This window comes from Epinephelus fuscoguttatus, linkage group LG7 (assembly GCF_011397635.1).
Source record: "Epinephelus fuscoguttatus linkage group LG7, E.fuscoguttatus.final_Chr_v1".
NCBI classification, from domain to species: domain Eukaryota; kingdom Metazoa; phylum Chordata; class Actinopteri; order Perciformes; family Serranidae; genus Epinephelus; species Epinephelus fuscoguttatus.
The window spans coordinates 22528685-22554994 of NC_064758.1; the positions used below are offsets into that span (position 1 = coordinate 22528685).

The 26310-nt window shown below is 40.2% G+C and overlaps 2 protein-coding genes across 3 annotated transcripts; both read right to left on the minus strand.

Moving 5' to 3' along the window:
- Positions 1 to 286: 286 nt before the first annotated feature.
- Positions 287 to 10771, minus strand: ppardb (peroxisome proliferator-activated receptor delta b). Its single transcript, XM_049580153.1, has 8 exons — positions 10401 to 10771; positions 7542 to 7943; positions 7280 to 7431; positions 7025 to 7163; positions 6249 to 6451; positions 4094 to 4300; positions 3760 to 4003; positions 287 to 2377 (listed from the first exon to the last, which is right to left on the minus strand). Exons 2-8 carry the CDS (start codon positions 7879 to 7881, stop codon positions 2130 to 2132), a joined length of 1533 nt encoding a protein of 510 aa, XP_049436110.1. The 5' UTR covers positions 7882 to 7943; positions 10401 to 10771; the 3' UTR covers positions 287 to 2129.
- Positions 10772 to 13726: 2955 nt separating this feature from the next.
- On the minus strand, positions 13727 to 25249 carry LOC125891584 (differentially expressed in FDCP 6 homolog). Of its 2 annotated transcripts, XM_049580961.1 has the most exons (13): positions 25137 to 25249; positions 24004 to 24252; positions 22156 to 22296; positions 21864 to 22049; positions 20776 to 21003; positions 20521 to 20667; positions 18370 to 18429; positions 18146 to 18254; positions 17747 to 18045; positions 17494 to 17660; positions 16824 to 17022; positions 15749 to 15839; positions 13727 to 14538 (listed from the first exon to the last, which is right to left on the minus strand). In XM_049580961.1, exons 2-13 carry the CDS (start codon positions 24097 to 24099, stop codon positions 14342 to 14344), a joined length of 1920 nt encoding a protein of 639 aa, XP_049436918.1. In that variant the 5' UTR covers positions 24100 to 24252; positions 25137 to 25249; the 3' UTR covers positions 13727 to 14341. The 2 variants fall into 2 exon arrangements, with proteins under 2 accessions (XP_049436918.1, XP_049436919.1); XM_049580962.1 differs by lacking the exon at positions 18370 to 18429 and having other exon boundaries at positions 25137 to 25247.
- Positions 25250 to 26310: the final 1061 nt, after the last annotated feature.

A 26310-nucleotide genomic window follows, 5' to 3' on the forward strand; every position in this document is an offset into this window, starting at 1 on the left:
AGCCAGAGAAGTGTTTATGTAGAACTTTATGTCACAGTGAAACTGACCTTTAAACTTTTTCGATATGTCATCACTTGATTTTATTCTATTTGACATTTGCGTGAGATTTTGTCATAATTAGCACATTAATTCTTAAGTTGTGGCAATGTGTGTCATAGTGACCTTTGACCAGAGAAGTCTAATCAGTTAGTCATTGAGTTCAAGTGGACGTTTGTGCTCGAAAACATAATGCCTCCGGCCACAGCTGTCACCACCAGGGATAAAAAAAAATTGAGAAAAATCAGTGTTAATATTTCTAATAAAGTTTATAAGTGAGATGTAACTAAACTAGATCTGCAGATAGGTTACATGTGGCTTTAAGGACGAAATTACTTCAAGTCTTAACATGTTTGTGGGAACAACTATGTCAATCCACCACTTACACAGGCATAGAGGTAGCTTACATCAACTTTTTGGTGTTCTCTCTAGTTTTATCCATCCACACCCTTTGCTATGTTGGCACACCGCACATCAGCCAATGATATCAAATTTGCAACGATGTGTACCAATAGCAGGAATTAAGGCAAAAAAATAAATGTCAGAGATCAGATGAGACAGTGGAATAATGTCACATATCATACATTAGAGGTAGATAGGGATCAAGACAGATTAAGAGCACAAGAGGAGACTTCTGAAGGTGGACAGTGTGCACCAGTGCTGACATACTAAAGTCCATTCAGAGTACAGTGGAAAAAGAAGTCCTGCAGAATATAAGGGAAAGAAAAACAGTTGGATACATATGAATCCTGGCTACAGTGTTGTAAGGCTGTTACACTTGGTGGCTCTCCAAACATGACAAATCAGACTGCACACAAAAAGGGTAGTAATCAAGGACTGTGGTGATATCTCGGGAGAATACAGAAACGACTTGTGATGCCAGATGCTGGATTTCTAATCATCAATTTTTTCCAATAATGACATCGTGGGACAGTGTGCTGGTTTTAAGTAAATCCTGCTAAGGTGTAAAAATCCAAATTCCTCATCAAGGAAACATTTGTTGGTATGCTTGACGATATATTTGGTACAACCTAAATAGGCAGGCATGTAATATGAAAGAAGACATATACTTAATACATAAAACAAGATGGTAATTCATGTTTTGCCCTTACAAATATGATCAACAATTACAAATAATTAGTAACATAATTACAAAGAATAAACTAAGGGGAAAAAAAAAAAAACTGAAAATGGCAAATTCATGATAATTTGCATGTCAAAAGAAAAAACAAAAACAAACATGCGGTCCCTTGTACTTCAATGGGTCATGTGTTTATAGTGTCAGCTTCAGAGACAAAATCTGTGCAGCATAGTCCATTAGTTACCACTTGGGTAGATGGCTTTAAGACAAAACCTATATAACTCGGATCTCCACATTTATTGAAAAATGAAAAAGGTATTGCACAGACAGGTGCTTTGAGAGAGCTCTACACTGCTGGAGCCAGCCCAGTTTGTGTTCTATTAACCAAATGGCAAAGTAGCTGTTGTTGATGATGATGATGATGATGATGATGATGACAGCGATGATGTAAACAAAAACCAATTTGTGCATCTTCAGCTTTATCAAAAGCCTGAGAACAATCACTCTACCAAAGACACTGGCATCATATAGAAACTCCTGCACAGTACAAACTGGCTGCTCTTTTCTGTTTTGACTATGCCATTGGTGTAAGAACATGAAATGCTTTCCCTTCGCAGACAAACACAGAGCCGAGGTGAGTGAGGAGAAGCTCTCTATAGACGCTGCTCTGGGGTCAGCTTTGCTATTAGAATGTAACAGGAGCAGCCTCGGTGAGAAAACAAATCATTCTCTCTGTTAAGTGACCGTTGTGGGAAACTAGGACCTGAAGCAAATGATTCCAGATGCTTAACTCTCACACTCTCAGACACTCACACACAACTGTGCTGAGGGTAATGCTGACATTGAGAAGACTTTGCTGATTGTGTTAGCCCTACCACGTGACTTTGCCTCATCTGCACGTTAAAATCCACGCCCGTACATGGAACAGTGCTTGTACTGAATGCAGTGTAGTATCATGAATGTGAATTCAGTCTGTAACAGTATTGCTAAAAGCAGTCTGTGCTGGAGAACACTAATACATGTCTTTGTAGATCTCCTGTAGTAGAGGGTGGAGCGAGGTCTCCGACTCAGTCTTTTTGATCTTTTGGACAAGCTGAACGTTCTCAGTAACTAGCTGACGGAGGTCAGCCATCTTCTGCAGCAGCTTGGGGAAGAGGTAGACTGAGTCAGAGTGGTTTGCTTGTAGGTGGAGGTCCAGGGCCTGGAGGATGTTGTCTTGACTCTGCTCCACCTGCTTCACGTTCATTAGCCCAGGACGATCTGGGAGAACAAGGGACATGTTATGATGAGTTACACTGAGCAAACATACAGGGTTTCTGCAGAGTTAAATTTAGAGACTGTCCTCCACTAAAAAATGTGTTTTTCTTCTTCTGTTTATGTCCTGTGAAATGTCTGACCTGACTTGACTACACTGACTTGTATCTGTGCGAAGCGTCACCAGAGTGGTGTTTCCACATTCCTCGACTGAAAAGAGCAATCCTAAAATCTGAGATTCAAACATACGCCGGGCAAGCTAGGTAAGGTACATTACGAAGACTAAAGCCGGTCTCTGTCTAATACACAACACTGTTTGATGAGGAAACAGACTTTGACACAACACCAGCACACACTCCTGATACCACTGCCACAGAGCAGACTTATTACAGGTAATATAAAAATCTCAGTCAAATGGAATGTATCTCTCTGCAAACTTTGGTTAGACCTCTGTTATAATTACATAACACTGTGTCATCGTATCATGGTATGTTTCACTACGAGTAATGCTGTATCAGCCCCTGCTACTTACAAGCTAACAATCAACATAAACAAATTTAAGATGGTAATTACACTTACCATACTGATATGTCTGCTAGTCACCAATTTAAGTGCACAACAGACTTCTCATCTTAGTCTGACTGAGGCTCAACTGTGTAAGGCTAAATCTCTTCAACATTTCCTCTGACGCTAATGATAGCCATCTTGATTGTTTTTATGAGGTAAAACAATGCTAAACAAAATATCAATCATAGCAGACCATCTTTACATACTTTTACACGTCTGGAAGAAATTTTAGGTTTTTTTTAAAGACATTTTTAATGTGACACAATGAAGTGTTTCACATACTGTAAAACTGTAAAGTATGTTTTGATTTTTTTTAGTAGTGGCACTATATAACAATACATTTTCATGATATGATTTAGTGAGTTAGTGGAACCTGGACCCAGCATAAGCTGCATAAAACAGACAGATGGATGGCTGGATTTTTCAGCTGAAAATGAATAATTCATTAAAGTTAATGTCATTAACTTTATAATCGACAGTTTGCCCATAATGACTTGAACAGCTTCCTAGCAATGGCAGCGTTTGCTACAGGGTGATAGCACTGAGTGAAACTCCAATTGAACACACACAATGGCACTTTTAGTTTCTAAGTGTCTTCCCACAGCCTGCAATCAGATATTTAACATTTAATGACTGACATTACTTAATAAGTAAATTACTAAATAAAATTTAAGATCTTTTCAGACCTTATAAAGCTGTTTTATTGTTGAGATAACCATATTCAATGCTTTTAGGACTTTTCGAGACCTACAGACACCCTGAAAATAACAACAAGCAAATGTGCCGTTCCTCATACTTCACTAAAAACCCTTCGTTCTCACCTCCGCAGAGAATAATGGCAGCAACAAACAGGGCCAGGTCACTGTCATCCAGCTCCAGGGCATTAAACTTGACAGCAAACTCAAACTTGGGCTCCATGATCTCACTGAAGGGCTTTCTTAAGCTGCGCAGGAACTCCCTGGTCACAAAGCCTTTACCATTGGCTACCAACAGTCCATCTTTGTTCATGAGAGAGGGCAGCATGGCAAAAATAGCCTCATGCACACCATACTTCAGCAAAGTCACCTGCAGAAAGAATTGAATATTAGTGCCTAAAGTAAACAGCCACATACAAATCATTTTATTGTGCAGCATGCTGAGTGGACAGTGACTCACCTGGTCATTAAGGTAGAGGTCTACAAACCCCGGAATGCACTTGGCAAACTCCGTGAGCTCTCGCACCGTCTCCACTGTGGTGCATTGGCAGCGGTAGAACACATGGACCCCGATCTCTTTGGTTAGGGGTGCACCAGGAACTAACTGGCTCCATACCAAACCACTTTCTGCCTTCCAGAGTGTGTCCATGTCGTAGATCACAAACGGCTAAAAGGAGGAGAAAAATCAATTCCTAGATTACCACCCGTAACTACAAAGTCTTAGAACTACAATAAATACCAGGTCTAACTTTTTAGGGGGTAAGGAATTTAGCATTAGCATAAAACTAAGGGATAGTCTGGCAACCTTTCCAGGGTGTACCCCGCCTTTCACCCAATGTCAGCTGGGATAGGCTCCAGCCCTCATGTGACCCCTAACAGAATAAGCGGTTAGAGATATAAATCAATAAAACTAAGGGTGCTTTGATCAGGATTTTTAGGGCTGATCACTGAACTACTACTACTGGAAGCATTATCAGCTTATACAGATCACAGGGTGTATCTGTGCAACATATTGTACTCTTGCTCTCAGAGACACAACTTTAACAACCTCACTGCAACCTAAACTTGGTTACTGGGAGCAGCTTAAAGGAACAGTACACCCGCAAAATGATCATTCTTATAACAGTTACTCACTGCATGTTACCTTGAATTCTTGAGGATTTATTTTCTTGCATATGCCTCCATGGTTAAAGCAGAATATATAGAACATTCTCCATGAACTGAAATAAACAGGGACCAGGTTTAACACAGCAAAACTACACTGAAACATCCTTTTACAAACTCTCACACAACTCATGCAGTGTAAACAAAGTCTCATTTATCCAGTGATATGCTCAGTACTTCCCAAACACATTTATTTTCACTATTACGTAATGATTTTTAATAGTTGGTTAAAAAAAGTCTCATGCACAGCCAAGTAGCGTGCCTGGACAAGCATGTGAGTTTGCACTCTGGTCAAGTGGAGCTCATGCGCATGTCTGGGCATGCTCAGGGTGCACTACTCCTAGACATAGGTGTTTTACAGTCTAACATTTTAGCAAAAATGGATGCGTTTGAGAAGCACTGAGCATACAGCTGGATAAATGTGACTTGGATTATACTGCACAAATTGCGTGAGAGTTCGTTAACACACGTTTTAATATAGTTGTGTTCTGTTGTAAAACATGGTCCCTGTTTACTTAAATTCATGAAGAACGTTTGCCTTTTTTCGGATTCTTCTTCACCATGGAGGCATGAGAGAAAAAAAGTTTTCTTCATGAATTCAAGGTAACACGCAGTGGGTAACTGATATACAAAATGACAGGTCAAGTAAAATAAATATAATTTTATAAAATGTAAATTAGAATAGAAGCTAAAATGTGCAAACACACAGAACAATAAATTATACTGAAGCAGCAAGTGTTATTTTTGTCAGCCACATTTTATTTTGTCTTAGTCTTGCTTCAAATGTCCTTGTAAGTTTTTATAGTATACAGTCAACGTCATCCTGTTTTTTAGTCACGTTTTGGTTTACTCAAAGTCTGACATTTTAGTTTTATCTGCATCAAAGAAAACTATTTTTAGTTAGTTTTACTCTGTTGACATTTAAGTCTTCAGTCATCAGATTATTTTGAACATTTTATTCAGTATTCTGCAGCCAAAAACCAATCATTTTGCCATTTGAGTAAAACTTATGTATACGTGACTTTATCTCATCATTATCTGATGAAAAAGACAGTTTCACATCAGCAGTCCTCCCACATTTAACCAACACTTGGACACCAGCCAACAATTGGTGGCCAGTTAATCGGAGTATCCTTACATAAAACATACGAATAGATTATATATCAACTGATACTTTATGGTTATCGTACATATTTTCAGAATATGCTCTAACCACAAAAAGATAAACTGATTAAAACAATATAATACGCTCAAATTTCTTAACAGAGAGCATTTCAGGCAACCAGTAGTTAAGGACCACAGGAGGTCAGAGCCACAGTTTCCTGACAACAGATGTGATAACATACTCCTGTGACCATATGATGATCATGCATAACTTATATACTTCCATAAATCCACATATTTATATATCTGTACAACCAGGACTGATATGTTATTTGACTAGAACGTACCGAGGTGCTGCTGGTTTTGCCCGACAGGATTGTGCGGGCCCTCTTCTTGGTCATACTGAGGTTCTTCAAGTAGGCTGTGTTGACTTGTTTAGCCAAGGATTTCAGGTCTGAGCCACCTGGTTTGCTGAGGTTCAGTTCCTCTGCAAGCAGCCCTGCCACCAGCTTCTTCCTCTCCGCCTCAGGCATACGTCCATATCGGATCGCTGAGCAAACACACACACATGCTGGTCTTATTTTGTGTGGATATTTCACGGGTAATTCACTTTGTCAGTAGCATGGTTGGGTTATGTTACCTGCTTTAGTTTAAGGACGAGACCCCTAGTTAGCAAAATACCCACTTTAGTAAAATGATAATAACAGTAATACTTTAACATTAACTGTATGTTTCTAAACTGCATTGGAATACAGAAAAATAAAATGGTTATTGTTTTGTCATGCCAATAACAGGGTGCACATATGCATTTAACAGTATAAGCATTAATCAGGGCAAATTAATTCCAAGTTAACATACACCAAGCTTGAACATCACTTCCTGCAACCCCAATATGTGAAAAGATTCAAAAGGAGATTAGCAATTAATTTAAATAAACAGGCTGATTTTTTTCTTCAATGTGGATTAAAAAGATTCTACTTAAGGAAACCCTTCGTAGTAAATTACATTTTTGTTCAAGTCTTGGACTTGTAAAATAATATATATATATATATCGTGGCTTAACTATTTTAAATAACGTGACCTAATTTTTGGAGTACGTTAGCTAAAATATTTTCCCTCTCACCATCATGGGACATTCCCAAAGACAGGCACTTCTGGAAGCGACAATATTGGCACTTATTACGATTCTTCTTCTGAATCTTGCAGGACCGCTCACAGCGATCATATTCCAGTTTCATCCGCACGGTTCGTCGGAAAAAGCCCTGAGTGAGAAACAACACAACCGGTTCAGCAACCCATATCGGATGGCACAAAACTGTTGTTATCAAACTTTAGCATCTTAGTTTGATCATCTGCTGTGTCACACACACTGTCCTACCTTGCAACCTTCACAGGCATGCACACCATAGTGGAAGCCTGAGGCCTTGTCCCCACAGACCTTACACTCCACGCTGATCCCAGACCCTGTGCTGTCTTCTCGGCCAAGGCGCAGCTGTTCTGACAGCGAGGGCGACGAGGTATGGGACAGGTCTGGATGAGAAACGCATGAATAATAAGGCTCTGACATCTAAATCTGTTATGCACCATTTCCAATGACTCTCCAGGAGGCAAGTCACAGGATTTTGAAATAAAAGCCTTACCTGTGTAGCTAGTTGCTGCACTGCTGTTTTGCTTACTGTGATTGTTCTCATCCTGATCCGGACTCTCTTTCTCTTTTTTCTTCTGGTCCCCTTTCAGGCCTTTAGAGGGAGGAACTACCTCCTTCTCCTCCTTGTCCTCTTCATCCTCACTTTCCCTGGCCTTTAACTCTTGCAAGTCCGTCAGCTCCGAAACACTGGTCCCCCCACAGCTGTCCGAACCTCCAGACTCTCCCTCTGGTGGTGTCCACCTGACGTCAGCCGTGTCCTGGGGGGATTTGGGCTTGCAGTGGCCGTTCACCCTGTCGTGCTGCTCTGTGGCAGTTTGCTGAAACCATTCCATGGTTCCTGTTGAAGCTGACTCAGCGGCTCCCCTCCTGTCACGTTGCCATCATAGTTCCACTGCTGAAGAATGAAATACTTTGTTTTACATAAGCAATATTAAAATTAACAGAGCAAGAATGACCACCACATCACTGTTCACTGGCCTCAAAAGTCTACATATCATCTAACTTGCTATTAATTCCAGCATGTTAGCAGTTAACAGTCCAATACCAGCAACCAATCACTGGCCAAACTGAGCGTTAAGCTTGTCATAACACGTTGCAGGGCCAAAATGCTGCCCTAAATATCCACTTTTCATGAATACGCACTAGTAGAAATTTATATATAATGTAGCTATTTCGTGTTAGGTCTAATTGTGTCACTTAAAACTGAAATTTGTGCATTTACTAATCTTTAACAGGGCGTTTATTTAGGTGTCCTTTCCTGAGTCAGTCCATTTCTACTGGTTGCGTTTGAGCAGCCAGGGAATGTCCTTGCTAGTAATAGGCTTATGACATGATATACACACTGTGTGTAGGCAGGCTGGGATTACCCACTAGGCAAGTGGAGCAGACAAGCAGGGGCCTCAGACCATTAAAAATCCTTGAAGGTCTAGTGTGTAGGATTCTGGGGGGATATATCGGCAGAAATGTAATATAATATGAATTTTTTTTTTTTTTTGGTGTATAAAATGTATAGTGTTTTTGTTTCCTTTGAGTGTTCCATTTCCTACATAGGGAGTCCTCGTCTACGGATATTGCTATGTTGTGTCAACATTTCTACAGTTGCCCAAAACAGACAAACCAAACACTGACTCTAGATAGGACCATTTGCTTGTCTGTGTCAGCCACCATAGTTAGCAGTCCCTCCATGACGATAGCATCAGAAAAACACATACTTTTTTAACTTGAAACTGTTTTAGTCAGTGTTTGTAACGATTTAAATCACCTGTTCCAGTTGTTTTGGAGAGGAAGAGACCTCTATAGATAATTCAGCTCCCGGTAAAAACCTCCTTAACGTCTGGATCTTAAGTTATCAGAGACAAAAGGTGAGCACACATTCGGAGGTGCTGGGCTTATGACCCGTTTGTGACATGCCAAACAGCGCTGAAGAAATCCTGATTTGCAATGTGTAACTGAATAATTCAGTGTTTTACCTATTTTTATCACCTGCTCAGTTTGTTTTGGCGAGGAAAGGACATGGTTAGATAATGTGGCTCACAGTAAAAACCTCCTGAACAATGAACACTGAGGGAGTTCAAACCCGCGTAGAAGATTCAGCTGGTTGCAATCTGTAGTCCTCATTGGTAGATGCCACTACATCCCCCTAAATCTTACACACTGTTTCTTCTTTAATGAAGACCACAACTTAATAGGAGTGGGTGATATGCATAAAATCTTCGAGTCATGGCATATTTAATCTAACATGTCATGATACAGTAGATTTTATCAAAAGTGAATTGAGAAACCACTAATAGCAAATAGCTAGTCATGATATCTGTTGCTAATGCAGCATATCTAACATAATGGACAGATCAAGGCTTTTCATTATATTGATGCAAAGATCACATAAAATATAGCTGCAAAGCAGTTTGACTCATTTATAGGCATCATACCCACACACCCAGAGATATTAAAAAGGTCGCTGCCACCTCTTCTTACAAATTTCTACAAGGATAAAAATAAATTAAAATGTGCAGGCCTGCAACAAATAAGGACCCCACTTCCATGAACCTGGAGGGTCCACAACTCAGGAATGTATCCTAAACATTTCACTGTGTTCTCCACTATCTTAAAAAGTTAACTTTGTCTCTGACGGAGCTGGAAGACATCTGTATTATTGTTTGCCTCAGGTCCGTGGGAGGGTGCACAGTGTACTTGGTGGGTGCTTTCAGGGGACAGGGTGCATGCACTATGTACACACTGAGCAGTGTTGATCGCTGGCGGTAGGGGAGAGGGCTTTGGGGGTGGGGGTTAAATATTTGCCCCGCGGCCCCCTAGCGGATTAATCCGTCCATGTGTGTGTAGCTGTGCCATGAAACACATCCAGAGCGTCCACTCCTTGTAGATTTACCACTGATTTACGAATGAATATTGTCCTTACATGATGGCCCAAAGCGGGACAAAGGCTAAACTTTTCTATAAAACATTTAGGGAACAAAACAGCCCAGATTGGGACTGTTAGGACTTGTCGTCCAGCAGACAACCTGTCACACTGGTTCTGGCAACATTTCTGCGAATTGTTAGTCACTGACAGGACTGCAACTGGATACGAGCATTTCAGAAATTAAAAGACGGATAAGTTATAAGCATGACTACCGTCAAACTTTTTTTTACTTCACGTGAAAACAGTATCAGAAGTCCAAATGAGTAGCTTTAGCCTGTCAGCCGGCCGTCGACAGCGAGTCGGCACGGCTAGCTAACTTAGCTAGTTAGCTACTAACCTTGAATGCTGAGTACTACTAGCTGTTAGCGTGGCTGACCCACATTCCCGTGTGTGCCTTTAAATAACGTTAGCTGCCTTGTCAAGTTAGCTTACCTCTCCCAATAGTGCTGCTGCTGCTGCTTCTGGAGGTTTTTACGCTACGAGAAACAGGCTAAAATAAACACGGAGCGAAAACAGTCCCGAGTCCTCGTCCAGGATCGATCGGCTGTTGACAAGTTGTTTGAAGTCAGCCGCAGGAGTTAGCTAGCAGCGGGAGCTAACTCACGTCACACTGCTAACATAAACTTAGATTGATTCGGGCCTTCATGTGGCTGTCAAACCGCTGAGCTCCGGGTGAAAATAAAAAAACCGTTGGATACTTTTGTCCGCTACCATATCACATGTAGATAAGCATAGTGCACTGATAATCCCTCCCCGACTCTCTCCTTGTTGTTCCTAGCTTTGCTTTGCTTTGCTTTGCTACACTCCCCCCCTCCTCCTCCTCCTCCTCCACCGTCGTCACATGCCAGGACACCCCCCCCACCCCCACCCCCCCACACACACATACACACACACACACACATACACGACTCATATATACACACACAGCACACATCAGGCTGGATCCAGTAAACAGCTTTCTGCTGGGGAGTCAAGGTCTCTGTAACACTAGTGTGCACACTTGTTTTTTGTTTTCTGCAACATGGACATTAACTTTGGATCTGCACGGATACTAAAAAGCTTTGATAATATCTGCAGAAATAATCATTTGTTGCCCTTTGAGACAAAATTGTGTTTTGGTCTAAATAAATTTACGTTACTAGCTATATAGAGTTGGATTATTTATTAATTTAATGGTTATTCTTCACCTGCACTGGTGAAGCAAGCACTCAGGTCTTTTACTTGGGTCACAGTGTCACACTCTGTCGCAAATAAAAGCCCTGCAGTCAAGATTTTACTGAAGTAAGAGTTAAGTTAAAGTTTAAAAATACTTAAAAACATTACATGATGTAAGGAAAAACATGTCAGCCTTCCAGAAAATGTGGGGTCCCTTTATTAACATTCTGCCTTCTTTGGATTTGCGACTCTTCCTGGACCAACATTAACTTTAACTTTTATTTTGATTTCATTAAATATACTGTCATATTCACATAAATGACAAAAATGGGGTTCCTCTTTCCCAACTTTGATCATTTCTGACCCATTTGTGAATTTATTAATATATGCTTGTACATCAAAATGTCCTAAGGTTTAGTTTTTAGTACATCCTCTCTGTATATAATAGTATCCTTCTATTTCATTTAAAGATTTGTGTATGTGTATGTTTGTTTGTTTGGTGTTTGCTTGGGGTTTTTTGGCCTCTTTTCTTATAGTTTTGGATAAGTATCTTTGTCCTTTTTCTTTTACTTTTATTTTTTAAAATATGATTTCAAATGCACAAACGTAAACCTGACACTTTTATGGAAATGCTCCCACACTGTATGTAATGATGTAAAAACAAATCTTTGCATCTTTGCAAAAAAAAGGTTTAAAAGTGCTAGCATCAAAATATTTTAAAAGTAGAAAGTACAAAAAATGATAGTACACCTTTAAAAAAATGACACATTTCAGAATAGTGTATTGAATTATGATTATTTATGCATAAATATGTAGCCTATATCGCTTTAATGTTGCATTTTTTAAATATATACTGCTAGGTAGCTTTTAAATTTCACCAAGGCATCAGTAAAGAATTATTTTTATCCATGGTAATACACATTCATTTATTTGTTGATTATATTTTGTATTATAAGTCAAAATATGCAATGTAACTAAAGGTATCAAGTGTAGTGGAGTAAAAAGTACAGTATTTGCCTTTGAAATGTAGTGAAGTAGAAATACTCAAAAAAAGTACAAGTACTTCAAAATTGTGCTTCATTCAGAGGTGTAAATATAGACAGTGCAGGCAGTGTGGTTGCGATGGGGCCTTAGAGGTGGAGTAGCCCACAGAAAGAGGGGGCCCTTGCAACTGATTTAGATTTCCACCTTGACTAAGTTCCTGCGTTCACAGTGCAATGATAACAAAATGTTCGTAATTTAAAAATGGTTCCATTTGCTATAAATGTTAATAGTCAGTAGCTATCTAAAACACATAGTGTGCACTGGGTGCAGTGGTCAGTGGTAACTTCCCTACACCACTAACTTAAGTACAGTACTTGAGTAAATTTACTTAACAGCACTGTCAAACAGGCAAAGCAAGAAAGTGACACAAACACCTTAGGCCCCTCAAGAGCCTCTGATTCACTGTGCAGCATAATAAAAGTGTGTTTAATTGAAACTTTGCTTGACAGTTGATAATACTAAAGTATCAGTGGGGTCAAAGTGATGTGCAACTTAAAGGACAACTGATTTATTCCAACTTGGGTTTTATTTTTACTGCTCCAGCTTTTAGTTCGATCACTTAACTGGCAACGTTGTAGTAAACCAAAGAAATTGCTGAGATCTGGGGACAAACTGCATTCTTACTTGACCTGTTGGCCATGTGATGAAGAGAAACTCTGTGCCAAACTGTAGTTTTTCGGACTTTTATTACTTGGTGTTCAATCATAGCACAGCACCCCGGCGTCCAGCATAAGAATAAAAGGGAGGCCATCCAGCAGCTCATTTCTGGTCTCAGCCCTACAAGCAGGTTTATCCGACCATGGTATACACATTTAAATTTACTTCCTTTTGTTTTTTAGCATTCAAGCACTGCTATTTCAAACATGTATTTTCCTCAAGAGACAATAAAGTTAAAACCTACTGAGAGTTTGAGGTGTTGAAGTGTGCACCCTTTTGCTATGTTTTGTAATTATGTTACCAGATATAACTCAAAACTAAAACTAATATCAAATGCTTTGGTGGTTAAAACCATTAATGTATATGGAAAATATATAGAAAATAATTATAACTGTCACTTGACTATAAAAGTTTTCATTTTTAATTTGTGGTCTGTAATTGTTCCTGTGACTTACAGTATGAATTACTGTAAAGCAGAGTGAAAAAAGAAAAACTCTGTTAATACTGATGGTAAAACTATAAGACTATATAAGACTAGATCATAAAAATGAATCCACCCAATGTGTAGTTTGCTGGTGTGTCAGTGGATGTCTCTGTTTGCTCATATGATGATTTTATGAGCGACAGCCGTCAAATTAGTCAGCGATGACACATTTCAGCTGAACAAATGACGTGGACTCAAATTCAAACTCAAGCGGATGTGCGCTTTGCAAATTCAGCGGAGTGAGCTCTAGTTGTTTCCACTGTGTGGTCTTTGCAATCAAAACGTCACCTATTTTAAAGTGTATTTAACTGTTATTATTTCACCAACTCAACGAATGAGATTTTACTGACAGTGAAGATCACAATTTATTTGAATTGTATGTTGCACATAATTTAACACAATAAAGATACAGGCAGAGTTTTAAAGGCATCAGTCCACTCTTTTATTTACAATAATGTTAACTGACAGAAACAGGAACGACAACGGGAGTTTCTTTCTCTCTTTCTCTCTCTTTCCTGTTTGTAAGGAGCAACACTCTTAGACTGACTAGACTTAGAGTGACGTAAACTAAAGACTTACCCACAAGAAAGTCAAACTACTCTCCAGCCAAAAATACATATGTAAAAATTGTTACAACATTGTTATATGCCTATATTACAGAGCTAAATATATGAGCTTCCTTGTATGGTATGTAAGTATTAGCCTTTGCACATCACAATTCACTTTGTACTTTGAGGATGTTGCGTTCAGCTCATTTTCTTTGCACTGAGGTATCGTATATGTCCAGGACAGGCCTCCCACAGGCTGCAGTCAAAGCATTAGTTGATTCTGCGAATGCGTCTTCTCATTAAAATGTTTTTCTGTCTGTGAAATGAGGTCAGTAAATACAACAGTTAATAGAAATGGTAGTACCGTTGGTAGTAAATTCAGTTTAGTTCTGTAGATGTTCCACTGTTTTCTCTCTTGCCCTTCCTGTCAGAAAACCTCACAGACTGACACAAGGTTGCCCACGCAGCCTCTCTGATTCATCTTTTTAGGGGATGTCCATGTCTCCGTTAGAGGCATGGGAGTGACGTTTCTCTAGATCACTCGCAGCTCTGTTGTCAACATTTTCTTTGCTCTCCTCGTCCTGGTCCTCTGATCCTGATCTCCTTCTTAGACGCAGCCCGGGATCTCTCTGTGTCGGGATCTGGAAGCTGGAGTAGGAGCTTCCCAGCGATGGTCGCTTCTCTAAAAAAAACAGTACAGACAAAACACTTCAGATAATGAAGTGAATGTTTACAGCAGGCAAGTGAAAACAGACACAGTGGCTTGGATTCTGAAATAGAGAAGGAATTTGCTGGTTTTGAAAAAGAAAAAGAAATTTAAGGAAGTATATTTATAGAGCAAGCTATGAGATATAATCACCATCTATTTGTTCACATACTTTGATCTAAGAAAATGGTTTCACATAAGTCTTCATCCAAAGCAACGTTAAATGTCAAAGCAACCATAGCGCTGGCATTTAGTAAACTGTGCGACACTCTGGGAAAAACACTTGCACATAAAAACAGCTGGAGGGAAACACTGAAAAGATCAGATCTGTGTGGAGTGAAGACAGTGATGTTTGTCTAATTAATACATGAAACAAACAGAAATGTCATATTCACATCATGTACTCCACATTGTTTTTGAGATTTCACTTGAACTCCTTTAATTATGTCACCACGTGGGACTCTTCTGAAACAGTATAATAGCCCCTGTCAGGTGAATCGCACTCAACTTCTAATATTCACATAATGGTAGTGGATGGAAAAAAGCATTAATTCACGTTTTCTTTTGCCACTTTTCCGTAAAATCGATTTGGATGGAAACCGGGTAATAGTAGGAAAAGCACAGTTGTTATTAACAATATAAACGATAGCTCTGGTATTTTTGAGTGTCTCAGTCAGCCATGACAGTGTGACAGTGAGCCAGTATCTACAATACAAGGACCATGAACCTGAAGCAGCTAAACAGAAGTCAGCCATTATTAATTTTATCATTCACACCTGTGCTTTCCCTACTGTCACGTGTCAAAACCCCTAATGTCAAAGTCTACTCTGATGGTGAGAGAGTTGGAAAAGCAAGCATTTTAAATGCTACACCAGGGATACTCAACTTACAGCCTGCGGGCAGATTGGGTGCGGGGTGGCCCGGCAACCATTTTCTGTTTCACTATGAAAACAAGTGGATTCACACTTGTAATTTTGGGGGGTATAAGGTTCAAGAGTGCATCAAAAAGCATCACAATACAGCTTGCTTAATGATAAAAAGTGTCAGGGAGGATCCTGACAGAGGTCCAAGTGAATTGTTTTTATATTAATTAATGTTTGTTCATTAACTGGCCTCCTGTTATTTTGCAAAAGTGGCCCGCGAGCAAGGCAAAGTATCCCTGTGCTAGTGCAGTCTGGACACATACCGCCTGGTCCGATTGGTCGCATTAGTCTGTTCATCTGGACGTTCCAATGTTTGACATTGGTGCTTGCTTGGCGAAGTTTCCTTTGGGCAGCCTGTCAGAGAAAAAGAGCAGCTCATTAAAACACCCGACATCTACAAGCAATAAAGATATAAACTACTGTTAACATTACCACAAATTATAAATAATCTAAATATCAGTATTAAGTACCTTTTCACATTGAGATAACAAATTTCTGTCAAATTACAGAAAAAAATATTGACAAATACAATATAGAGGCACAAACGAAGTACAAAATTTATAAAATGAGTCACATAAAGTCTTCAAATGACAGAGCAAGCCTCGGTAAATAGGAGACATAAGAGAACCAGTCAGACTTTGTTGTTTGAAACTTGTTTAAAACTGTGGTTCTAGTTGGACTTTGAAATCATTGAACTGTTTTGAAGACAGACCATACGAGGCTGTTTCATTAATGCCTGTGTCATGCTCCATGCTGTCTGTAACTGCATGTAGATGCTGTCATTTTGTCTCCTTGTAGATGAGAGTTTATATCTCAGTGAGCTTTGGCCTGGTTAAATAACGGTTAATATGGATTTATAACTATAATTTATTGAATTACTAACAGCAGGATAGGCTGTAAATTCAACTAAAAAGGTATGCAAATGTTTGGATGTCAGGTGGGGGTTGGAAGGGAACACGTAGAGGACACGTCTCTCTCAATATTTAGAACATATGGTTTTGTCCCATGCAATAAAAACATGAAAGTAGCAGAGGACTTTTATCAAGACATTTACACCATAAATTAATGCAGAAAAGAGGCAGAAATTGGAGCATAGAAATTAACCACAATACAGGAAATCGAGTGTTAGATGCTCAAAATTTTCTGGCAGAGAAACCCCAATCGTGTATACCCTTGTATGCGTGCAACATAAAACTTGAGCCCAAGCAGCAGCTGATGCTATTGGCTCAGTGGTTTATTCAGATGTCACACCAGATCTCCATCAAGCAACATTTCCTCTGAGAGATAAGACATCTATAACTTGGACTTCACTTTCTTATTTGACTGTTCGGTTCTTACCACAACATCCTGGTCAACCCTGTGCCGGTTGGCGCGGACCTCCTCCAGCTGCCTCTGCGCCTCATCCAGGGCCCGGGACTTGGCCTCCATTTCCTGTTTCAGCTCCTGCTTCTCCCTCTGCGTCTTCAGGATGTACTCCTCCTGTTCCTCCTGCAGGCTCATTAGGGCCTTCATTTTCTCCTCCTCCTCAGCCAGTAACCTGAACACAACACAAAGCACAAACAATAACATTTTAATAAACAATGTGTGATTGCCTCCCATGCTGTTTGAAATATTTATTTAATGTTTCAGGCATTATAAGGAGCAAAGGTGCACAGTGGCTGATGTAGGCTGGTTGTAGATTGATGTGATCATTTTATCAGAAACTAGCACTTGAAAAGGTTGAGAGAGCACAGAAACAGCAACACAATAGATCTGACTGATGGCGGCATTTAACAACTTCCTCTGCTGGTAGCTCAACTTCCTCAGGAACATAATGCAACATGAACTCCTTTCAACAGCTGAGTTTGGTATCTGCTGTCTGCACGAGAGCTCCTCCCTTCTTACAGCTAATACATTATTGTTAACAGGCTCTTAACCCAAACAAATGACTTCTTATTGTGCTGTAAGAGCGTATACATGTCACTAATCACACATTAGCAGAGATAAGTGGCTGCATATAACACTCTACCCTGCTTGAGCATAGCGGAAGGCCTCCTCATCCAGCCTGGCTTTGATCTCCTGCTGCAGCGCCTCCTCCAAACGCTTCTGCATCTCCTCCAGCTCCTGGATCCTCTTCCTCTGCCTCTCGGCCTCCTCCTCTTTCAGAGCCATCTCTGCCTGCATACTGACCCGAGCCTTGAGACACACAGCAAGAAGCAAACACATGAAACACACATCCTCCTGCCTCAAACTCTTTTTTTTCCCCTAAATGCTTCCTTCACCTCCTCAGCCTCTTGCAGCTGAATCTCCAGAGCCCGCTGGAGCTGTTCATGCTGCTGGCGCCTCCTCTGCTCGTCCTGCTCCATGAGGGCCTGAGCCTGCTTTTGCACCTCTTTCAGGTGCTCCAGCTCGGCCAGCTTACGCTCCCGTTCCTCCTGCAGGGCGCACAGCCTTTGCAGCTCCTCCTCCTTGGCCTGCCGTCTCTTCTCCCGCTGCTCACGCTGTTCCCGTCGCTTCAGCTTCAAATCTTTGTGGAGGGACGTTTTCCCCTCCACGTGCAGCCTGATAGCTGTTTGAATCGCTGTGGAGAAGATATGATTTATTGATATGAAGATGTAGCTTTTAAGATCGATCCATAACTCATCAGTGATTAAAATCAGTAAATGTGAGGCTCCTCTGACCTGTAGTCCACTCCTGTCTTTGTTTGGTGTCTGAGGCACTCATCTCATAAGTCTTGGAGAGAGTTTTCAGACAAAACATGCACCTCTTCCCATCCCGATCTGGTAGCACCTGTTTAACAAGGAAAACATTCATTTTAATAAATAAATATCTCATTATGTTTTCCATTTGTTGTGACCATTTCTTAAATAAACAGTGGTGAGGAGAAAAAAAATGGTGAACTCACAGGGAAAAGGGCGTTTTTGATCCATTTTGAACGACCAAACAATATTTGTTCGTCTACTTCCTATAATAAAGCATGGTTTTAGAATGATTGATTGTTTTCTTAGTAAGTAACACATGGTGTAGTGTGCAGTGCTCTTGCTGGAAACAAAATAACAGAAATTGACCACATTTGTGTTTGTCATTCCTCTGTGAGGTACTGTGTGGCATTGATGAGCTAATAATTGACTGTGTATCCGGAGCAGCCCAGGTAACAATCCCTTGACTCCAGCTCCTCCACTGCAGGCTCACATTCAGAGCGGGTCATTTGTGAGAGCGAGGCTGGCAGACTAAGCTTTGGTTCAGCTCATCTGAACTCTGAGATTAGTGAGGAAATCTTGAAATATAGCAACATTCAGTTTCCACATATTGTGCTTTTTATAACCTTGATAGTTCCCAACCTTTTTCGGATAGTGACACCTAAATATGAAGCTATGTCTACTTGGGGTCTGCATGAAAATGACTGGGGACAGGGAGGTTTAGAAAAGCGGGAGGGTTTGTAATTTTCTCCTTGCTGAAGGGAGGGGAGTCTGCATTTTTTTGGAGGGAGGGGGAGAGCCTTAAGTTATTAGTGACACGTCATTTGTCACTTTTCTTCAGCAGCTCCCACCTTCACTTTAATCTGCATCTTAACAGAAAGCGGAACAACAGTAAGTTGTGTCTATTTTAAGTAAACTGCATCAAAAAATGTTAACATGTTAAAGGGGGACAGGTCCTGGGGAGCTCTGTAAAGCTTTTGTGGCTCCAGAGGGAGCTGCCTGATATCTGATAAACTGTTTGAGTGTAAGAAGTGAGGTTACTAGACCTCTGCAGCCCGCTCCTCATCTCTGCACAAGGCAACACTAGCCACTACTAGCTAACACACACAAATCTCTGACCAAACTGTTGGCTGTCAAACTGCACTGTGGGTTATGTAAGCAGCGGGTTATCTCTGTTTCTTTCTGCTGCATTGATTTTGAACTTTTTCATTCAAATGTCCTTTGTGAGTGTGACAATATTAATACAAAATCAGTGGAGCACTCTATAACCCATCTGTCTTTTGTTTTAAGTGGGAAGGGTCACAATCAGCATACATTCCCATCACAGGTATTTACCGGCTCTAGCTCCGATTTGCAGTGATGGAAACATGTCACCCGGGTGGACACGCACCTTTCCAGGATGACTGTTGGTAACTTTTATGACTCTCTGTCATCTTAGCCACAAATTTCGTCCGTCTCCATCCAAGCAGCACTTAAACATCATGCCAAATTAGTCTGCACTGAGTTTAAAGAGAGACTGAACAGGTGACAGGTGACAAGTAACCACTGTAACATTTTCACTGACCTCCATGCTGCTCTCTACTGTTTACTAACCCTGTTTACCAACACGTTCATGATGGGGGCATGACACACAAAAAACAACTGTAATGCATAAATGTCTACTGCCAGTGTTAAAGGAGTCTACTCTCTATTTTTAGTCGGTTTACCCACATTAAATAAATGCATATACATGCTAATTTTGGTGGGGTAAAATGATATTAAGATTTAAATTCGGGTAAATCACCTTAAATTCTTTAGACATGTTTTCTTATTAATGCCAAAATTTTTCTATTCAATACTGTTAGATTAATTTGAGATATAAGGGTCCCAATTATGATAACACAGAGGTGCGCCTTGCTTTTTTTTCCTCTTTAAACAAAGAGAGACATAATGTTCTGCCCTCCTCCCCACCCCAATAGTTTGCACAGAGTCCCTTGCCATTCTTCGTAACGGGTCGCACATGTTTACAGATAGTTAAAAATTTAACAAGTGTTTTATTTGAATACTTTTTTGGAGTCCTGAAGGGGTAATGTTCTCCAGTAATTTTCCAAAAAAGACGAAGTCATAAAAAATGTGTTAACCAGTTTGTGACCTCTTTCACCCTCATCTTGCAACATCCTGGGGGGCTCCCACCCCCCAGGTCAGAAACTGCGGCCTAAAAGAATTACATTTTGACTCACATGTACAAAAAAAAAAGCAAATAGGAAGTGTGTATTTCTTTTCCAGATAACTGAACAAAGAATACACTGTTATTAAGAGCCACGGTTCTTTGCAGTGTTAACAGTGTTTAGCTTTGAAAGACGACTCCAGCTGTTTACCTCCACACAGCAGTTCCCATCCAGAACAATGTTTCCCTGGCAATCCTTGCGGTCCTCCCCGGTGTAGTAGGACAAATTGCTCGGCCTTAAGGTGAACCAGCGTTCTTTCCAGTTTCTCCTCAGCTGGCCTTTCTTCCAAAGATAACCCTGCATGTACCCCAACCGACAAACACAAACACATACACTGTCACCAACACAATGCAGAGCATGTCAGGAACCCAAACACAGACTTCTAGTGACAGATGGCTCTCCTACCTCTTTGAGGACATCACCAACTATCTCCCTGTAAACTTCCTCTATAGCCATGCTGACTACGCTTTTGTCAATTCCTCTGGTTATCTTTCCCGAGTTCATCATCTCCAGAAAAACCCAGACAGTAATGCCACTCTGCTGCACCAAGTCTTGGGAGAAGAAGTCCTCTAATTCAACACAGTTGAACTCAATACTCATAGCCATGCATACTTTCTTGAGGAGGTACTCCACCTGAAAAAGAAAAGAAACCAAAGGTCTTGAGAGTGAAAATTAACGTGCTTCATTTGAGCTATCCATCGTTGCTGCAGTAAATTAGATCAGAGCAGTCTGGCACTACTTTATTTGAACACTGTATTTTGCAGTTTCCAACTTTCAACATGAAACACCAAAACTTGCACCCAACAATGTCCTTTCTCATGTCCTACTTTTATTTATGTTGATTGTTAATGAAACAGATTTCAGTGACATTATTTACGACGCTGTAGTACTCTTTACACCACAGATTTCTTTGCACAGTAGTTGGTGTGTGAAGCACGCACTAAAATAAAACTGTATAATGTTTTCTTAAACTCAGCACGATAGAAACTACTCTGCCCTTGAAATTTAGGGCTTTCTCTTGGCAGCAGCTGTGAAAAACACACAACAGGAAACCAAAACGAGGGTTTGCAAGTGAGAAACAAGCCCACACTGTTGCATGAAAAGAGCACCGCGTTCCATGATGGCAAGAAATGAAGATTTCGGCCGGGGTGTACTTAGTGGTTGTAAGAAAAAAAGATCCAACATCACTTTTAGGTCACAGATTACTGACTACAGTCTCTGAATTGTTCTCAACAACAGAGCACAATAACTTGAAATATCCATGTGGCTAAATTTAGACACAAGTGTCACTATCATTACACGCAGCCACTACGATTTCAAGATGTCCATGTTTGTTTGTTTAAATGCTTTTCGCAGTCCTGTCATGTCCCTGACTAACAAGAAATCCCTGAACTTCCAGGAAAAAGCATATTTTTTAAGATTTGTGATAGAAGATAGATAGATAGAGTGCTTGTGAAGAAATTCCTTTAAATCTGTACTGTACTTTAACCTACCTCGTCAGGGACCATAACCAAAGGGTACTTGTCTTCAGAGAGAAAATTAAAAAGGCACCAAAGCCGAAAAGCATCTTTCTCAGGCAGAACGGTGCTGCTAGTTTTGTCCGTCTGGTAGTTTTTCTTTGCTGTAAGCGTCCAACAGAGTTCATCTACGTTTTCCTTAATAAAAGAACCTTCAATAACCTACAACAACAAAATGCAGAGATTATAAAAAACGAATCAGCATCCTTGACTACACAGCATTATAATCTGACAAAACAAAAAGAGCATAGAGTTGTGTTTCTATCACCTTATCCAGGATGTATTTGGTGAGATAAGGCATATAACCCTGACTGGAAACTGGACCGTCATCATCGTCCCTGAAATGCTCCTCCAAAGCTACTGGGTCATGTGGGATACATAAGACTGTGCACAGGTTGTGGGACAGCACCTGGAATATCACAATAAACAGGACAGAAGTATTTAAGCACACTTCAGAAAAGAGATGCAGAGTTAATGAGATACATCAAATAGACTTTACCGGCATGAATGCTGATGTTAAATCACAGTCAAAACTTAATTACTGTGTTTGCAGGCTTTAAAACCTTTATGGTATCATTCCAGTAAGTAGTAAAGGGCAAAAAAAAATAAAAGGAATCTTTAGGGAACTGAAATTTTGAATTTGTGCTGCATTGTGTTTCTAAAAATATTTCTGTTAGCACATACGCCAGTGTGGAAAAAAAAAGTGTCTAAGAGGCAAGGTTGTTTAAAGACATACTGCATGGCAGACATTTTAAGACAAAATATTTGAACTGCAAAAAGAAGTTTTTTTTTTTTTTTTAAAAATCTGTTTTAAAAAGAACCAAATCAAATTCATTTTGTGAAGCAGCTTCATACATGTAGTGCAGCTCAAAGTGCTATACAGGGGACTGGCGAACTACAAAGACAAATAATATGGGAGACTGACAAATATGGAGAGTCATAAGATTAAAAATGCAAATAAAATGACATAAGTTAAATAATATAACAAATTAAAAGAGGTAAAAGGTAAAAAAAAATTACAAGATGACAGTTAAGTACCAATGGGACATGCTCAAAAGTCATAAGATTAGTAAGTTATGAACTACTTAATGAGTGTTTTTCTGCTACTTCTTTTACTGCAATTATGTGTTCAAATGAGAGTGTCTTCACAATGTCTTGAGATATCTGTTGCATGTTATCAGAAAACCAGTCTCTGTGTGTTGAGCTGTAACCACATCCTGTCTCAAGTCTCCTGTGCAGTACAACATCTGTCAGTTTTGAGGCCACGCCATGCAAACTGCTTGCCTCTGAGAGCGTCTAGAGAACATGGTGCCTGTGCACAGGCTGCATGCATGAGGGGGATAAGCCTAGTCATGAGGCTGCCTCGCTGTGAGCCAGCAGCGGCAGGCAGCCCATCGTAGAAACGTGGAGGTGGCTGGAAATGGAGTCTGATCCACAGCAAGACCAAGAAGTGACATAACAATGAGATCAACAAAAGTACAGTGGCTTCATTGACGCCCTGTAGCGAGAGACAACAATCACCAACATGTTTCCACTTTGTCCCTGCTCTCACTGTAACAATGTTCTTTTGACGTACACGGGCTCATGTCTATTCAACTTGCTGTTCTGTGGTCAGGTCCAGTGCCAGAGGACCCTTTGCACTACAAGCTGGTACATGGAGGCCCAGTGTAAGCACAGCTTGGAGATGAGGGCTCCCATTCATATACAGACTGAGAGCAAACTGTTACTCTCGTGCTCTTGCCAGACAGAGGTGCATATTGTGCCCTCTTTCAGCACTGAAAGCATTTTACTCGAAATATAAGGAACAAATTTGTTCCTTGTTGGGCAGCATGTGGTTTAAAAACACAGGAAATATTGAGGATGATAAGTAATAACAGATTGCGTACAACCTTATTTCCTGAAGCACGGAATCAAATGTAACAAAGGCCAAATAACAGATGCATTTGTGACATTTAGTTTGCTGAGCACTTCAAATATTTTCACCTCATCCACCTCAGAGCGAGCCCACGTGATGGAATATGAATTGAGGTAGGAAATGAGGCAGCAGAGTAAAACAGTGAGTGAATTGTCAGATGAAATAAAGTCTCATTTATCAGGCAGAGGACCCCTCACTCACCTTTAGCTGAGACTTGGACACCTTACCACTCTTCTCCAGATCCAGGGCTGTGAAGCCATACCAGATGGACTTGAGCAGCTCAGACCGCAGGTCCATGTCTGCTGCAGAGTAACTTTCTGGTTTCCTCCTCTACGTCTCTTCTTCTTCCTCTGCTGTTGACACAGGGCCCCTGGGTGACAGGCAGACACCCACACTGTGTTACTGCTCTCAGGCGGGCATGGGGCTTTACCAGGCTGTAGGCAGCGACACCTGCAGGACAAACACAGTCACTGACGGAGAGGGAGAGTCTGATTGTTTGCTACATGATCACATCCTGCCTTCCAGTGGTCAAATAAGTATTCAGATTCTTTAAAGTAGCAATGCCACAATATAAAAACACTTTAATACAAGTAAAAATCCTTTATTGCCCTTTAAACTGCTGTTATAACATTATAGTTTTATGCTATTGTAGTATGTCTTATTTTTATACCATTAAATTATTATGAAGAATGCATTAAGATTTAATCAGAATCATAATGTTGTATGTTGTATGGTCGAATTGGAGATTTTGTTGGGTGCCATTGTAACAAAGTGTTGTTATATTGTGTAATGAGTGCATCGTGTTTTATCAGTAAAATATTATTCTTCAAAGTAACGAGTAACTAAAGTAGTCCAATAAATACAGAGAAGCATAATAATAGCAAAAGCAATAGCATAAAAATTAAATACTTAAGCAGTAAAGTATTAATACCTCCAAACTGCACTCAAATACCGTGACTTAGCTAAACGTTAGCTAAGTTAAACTTAATGTTACTGCCCTCCTCTGCTCTCATCAAAGGCTGGTAATTGTCGAGAAATTACAAGTAACGTTACCGCTAAATATAAATAAGTCGAGAAGTGGCGTTTGTGTGATTCAGAGGTGACAAAATTTTTTATTATGAAGTTATTTTATTGCTACCGAGTCGGTTGCTAACGAGCTAACTGTCACGACAGTTAGCTTACAATGAAGTTAGCCTTTAGCTAGCTTTAGCTCGAGCATGTACCTCTCTCATAACGTTAGCTAACGGCTATTTTAATTAGCTAGGCCTAACAGATAAATATGTTGTTTATATGATTCTTTTATCGTTTTAACAATAAACAGACCGCAAAAGTACCTGCTAGCCAATGTTAGCCTAGTTCCAGATGTCTGAATCAACAGCCACATTTTACATTTTGCCGAGAGCGATTCAAGTAATGATTTAGTTTGGCCTATGTTCAGTTGAGGACAGAACAAAGACAAGATATTTTAATATTCAAACTGATAAACTTTATTGTTTTTTTGAATACACACTAATACTGAAGTAGATGCCTGCAACTAGTTTCAAAAAAAGTTTGGACAGGGGCAACAAGTCTGGGGAAAGTTATAAAAATGTTTAAAAACATCTGTTTGTAACATTAGACAGATCAACAGGTTAACTGGTAACAGGTGATGGTGTCACGCATGGGTATGAAAGGAACATCCAGTCAAGACTGCTGTTCACATGAAAACACAGGAAATAGCCATAGCACGAGGTTTACCCTATGGGTTTACCACGTCATGATGTGTGTCAGGTATGTAGGCGAATAGTTCAACAGTTTAAGAACAACATTCCTCAACACATAATTGCAAAAAAGGGGGGGATTTCACCATCTACAGTCCATTATGTCATCAAAAGATTCAGAGAACCTGGAGAAATCTCTGCATATAAGGGGCAAAACTAACTACCAATATTGAGGGAGCATGTCCTTTGACCCCTCAGATGACACTGCCAACATAATTGTATAAAGTATATTCCTATAGGGGCTTGGCAACACTTAGGAAAACCATTGTTGGTAAACACACTTTGGCTTTGCATGGCAGAGTCTAAACTGATAGATGCAGCAACAAAGCCATATATCAACAACATCCAGAAACGTTGCAGACTTCGCTGGGACTGAGCTCATCTGAGATAGACTGACCCAAGGTGAAATAGTGTGCCATTGTCTGACAAGTAATTAATTAATTTGTTTAATTTGTTTTTGGAAACTGTTACCTGCACAAAGCTCAAAAGCCAGCTTCAGTGAAGGTATGGAGTTGTGTCACTGCCCTTGGCATTATGGGTAACTTGCATGTCTGTGATGGGACCATGAATGCTGAAAAGTACATACAGGTTTTGAAGCACCATATGCTGCCATCCAGACAACGTCTCTTCCTGGGATGTCCCTGCTTATTTCAGCAACCCAATGCCAAGCCACATTCTGCCTGCAGTCCAGTCAAGTCTCACATTGCAAGTGTGTGGCTCACTATGAAGTGTAACATATGAAGATGGA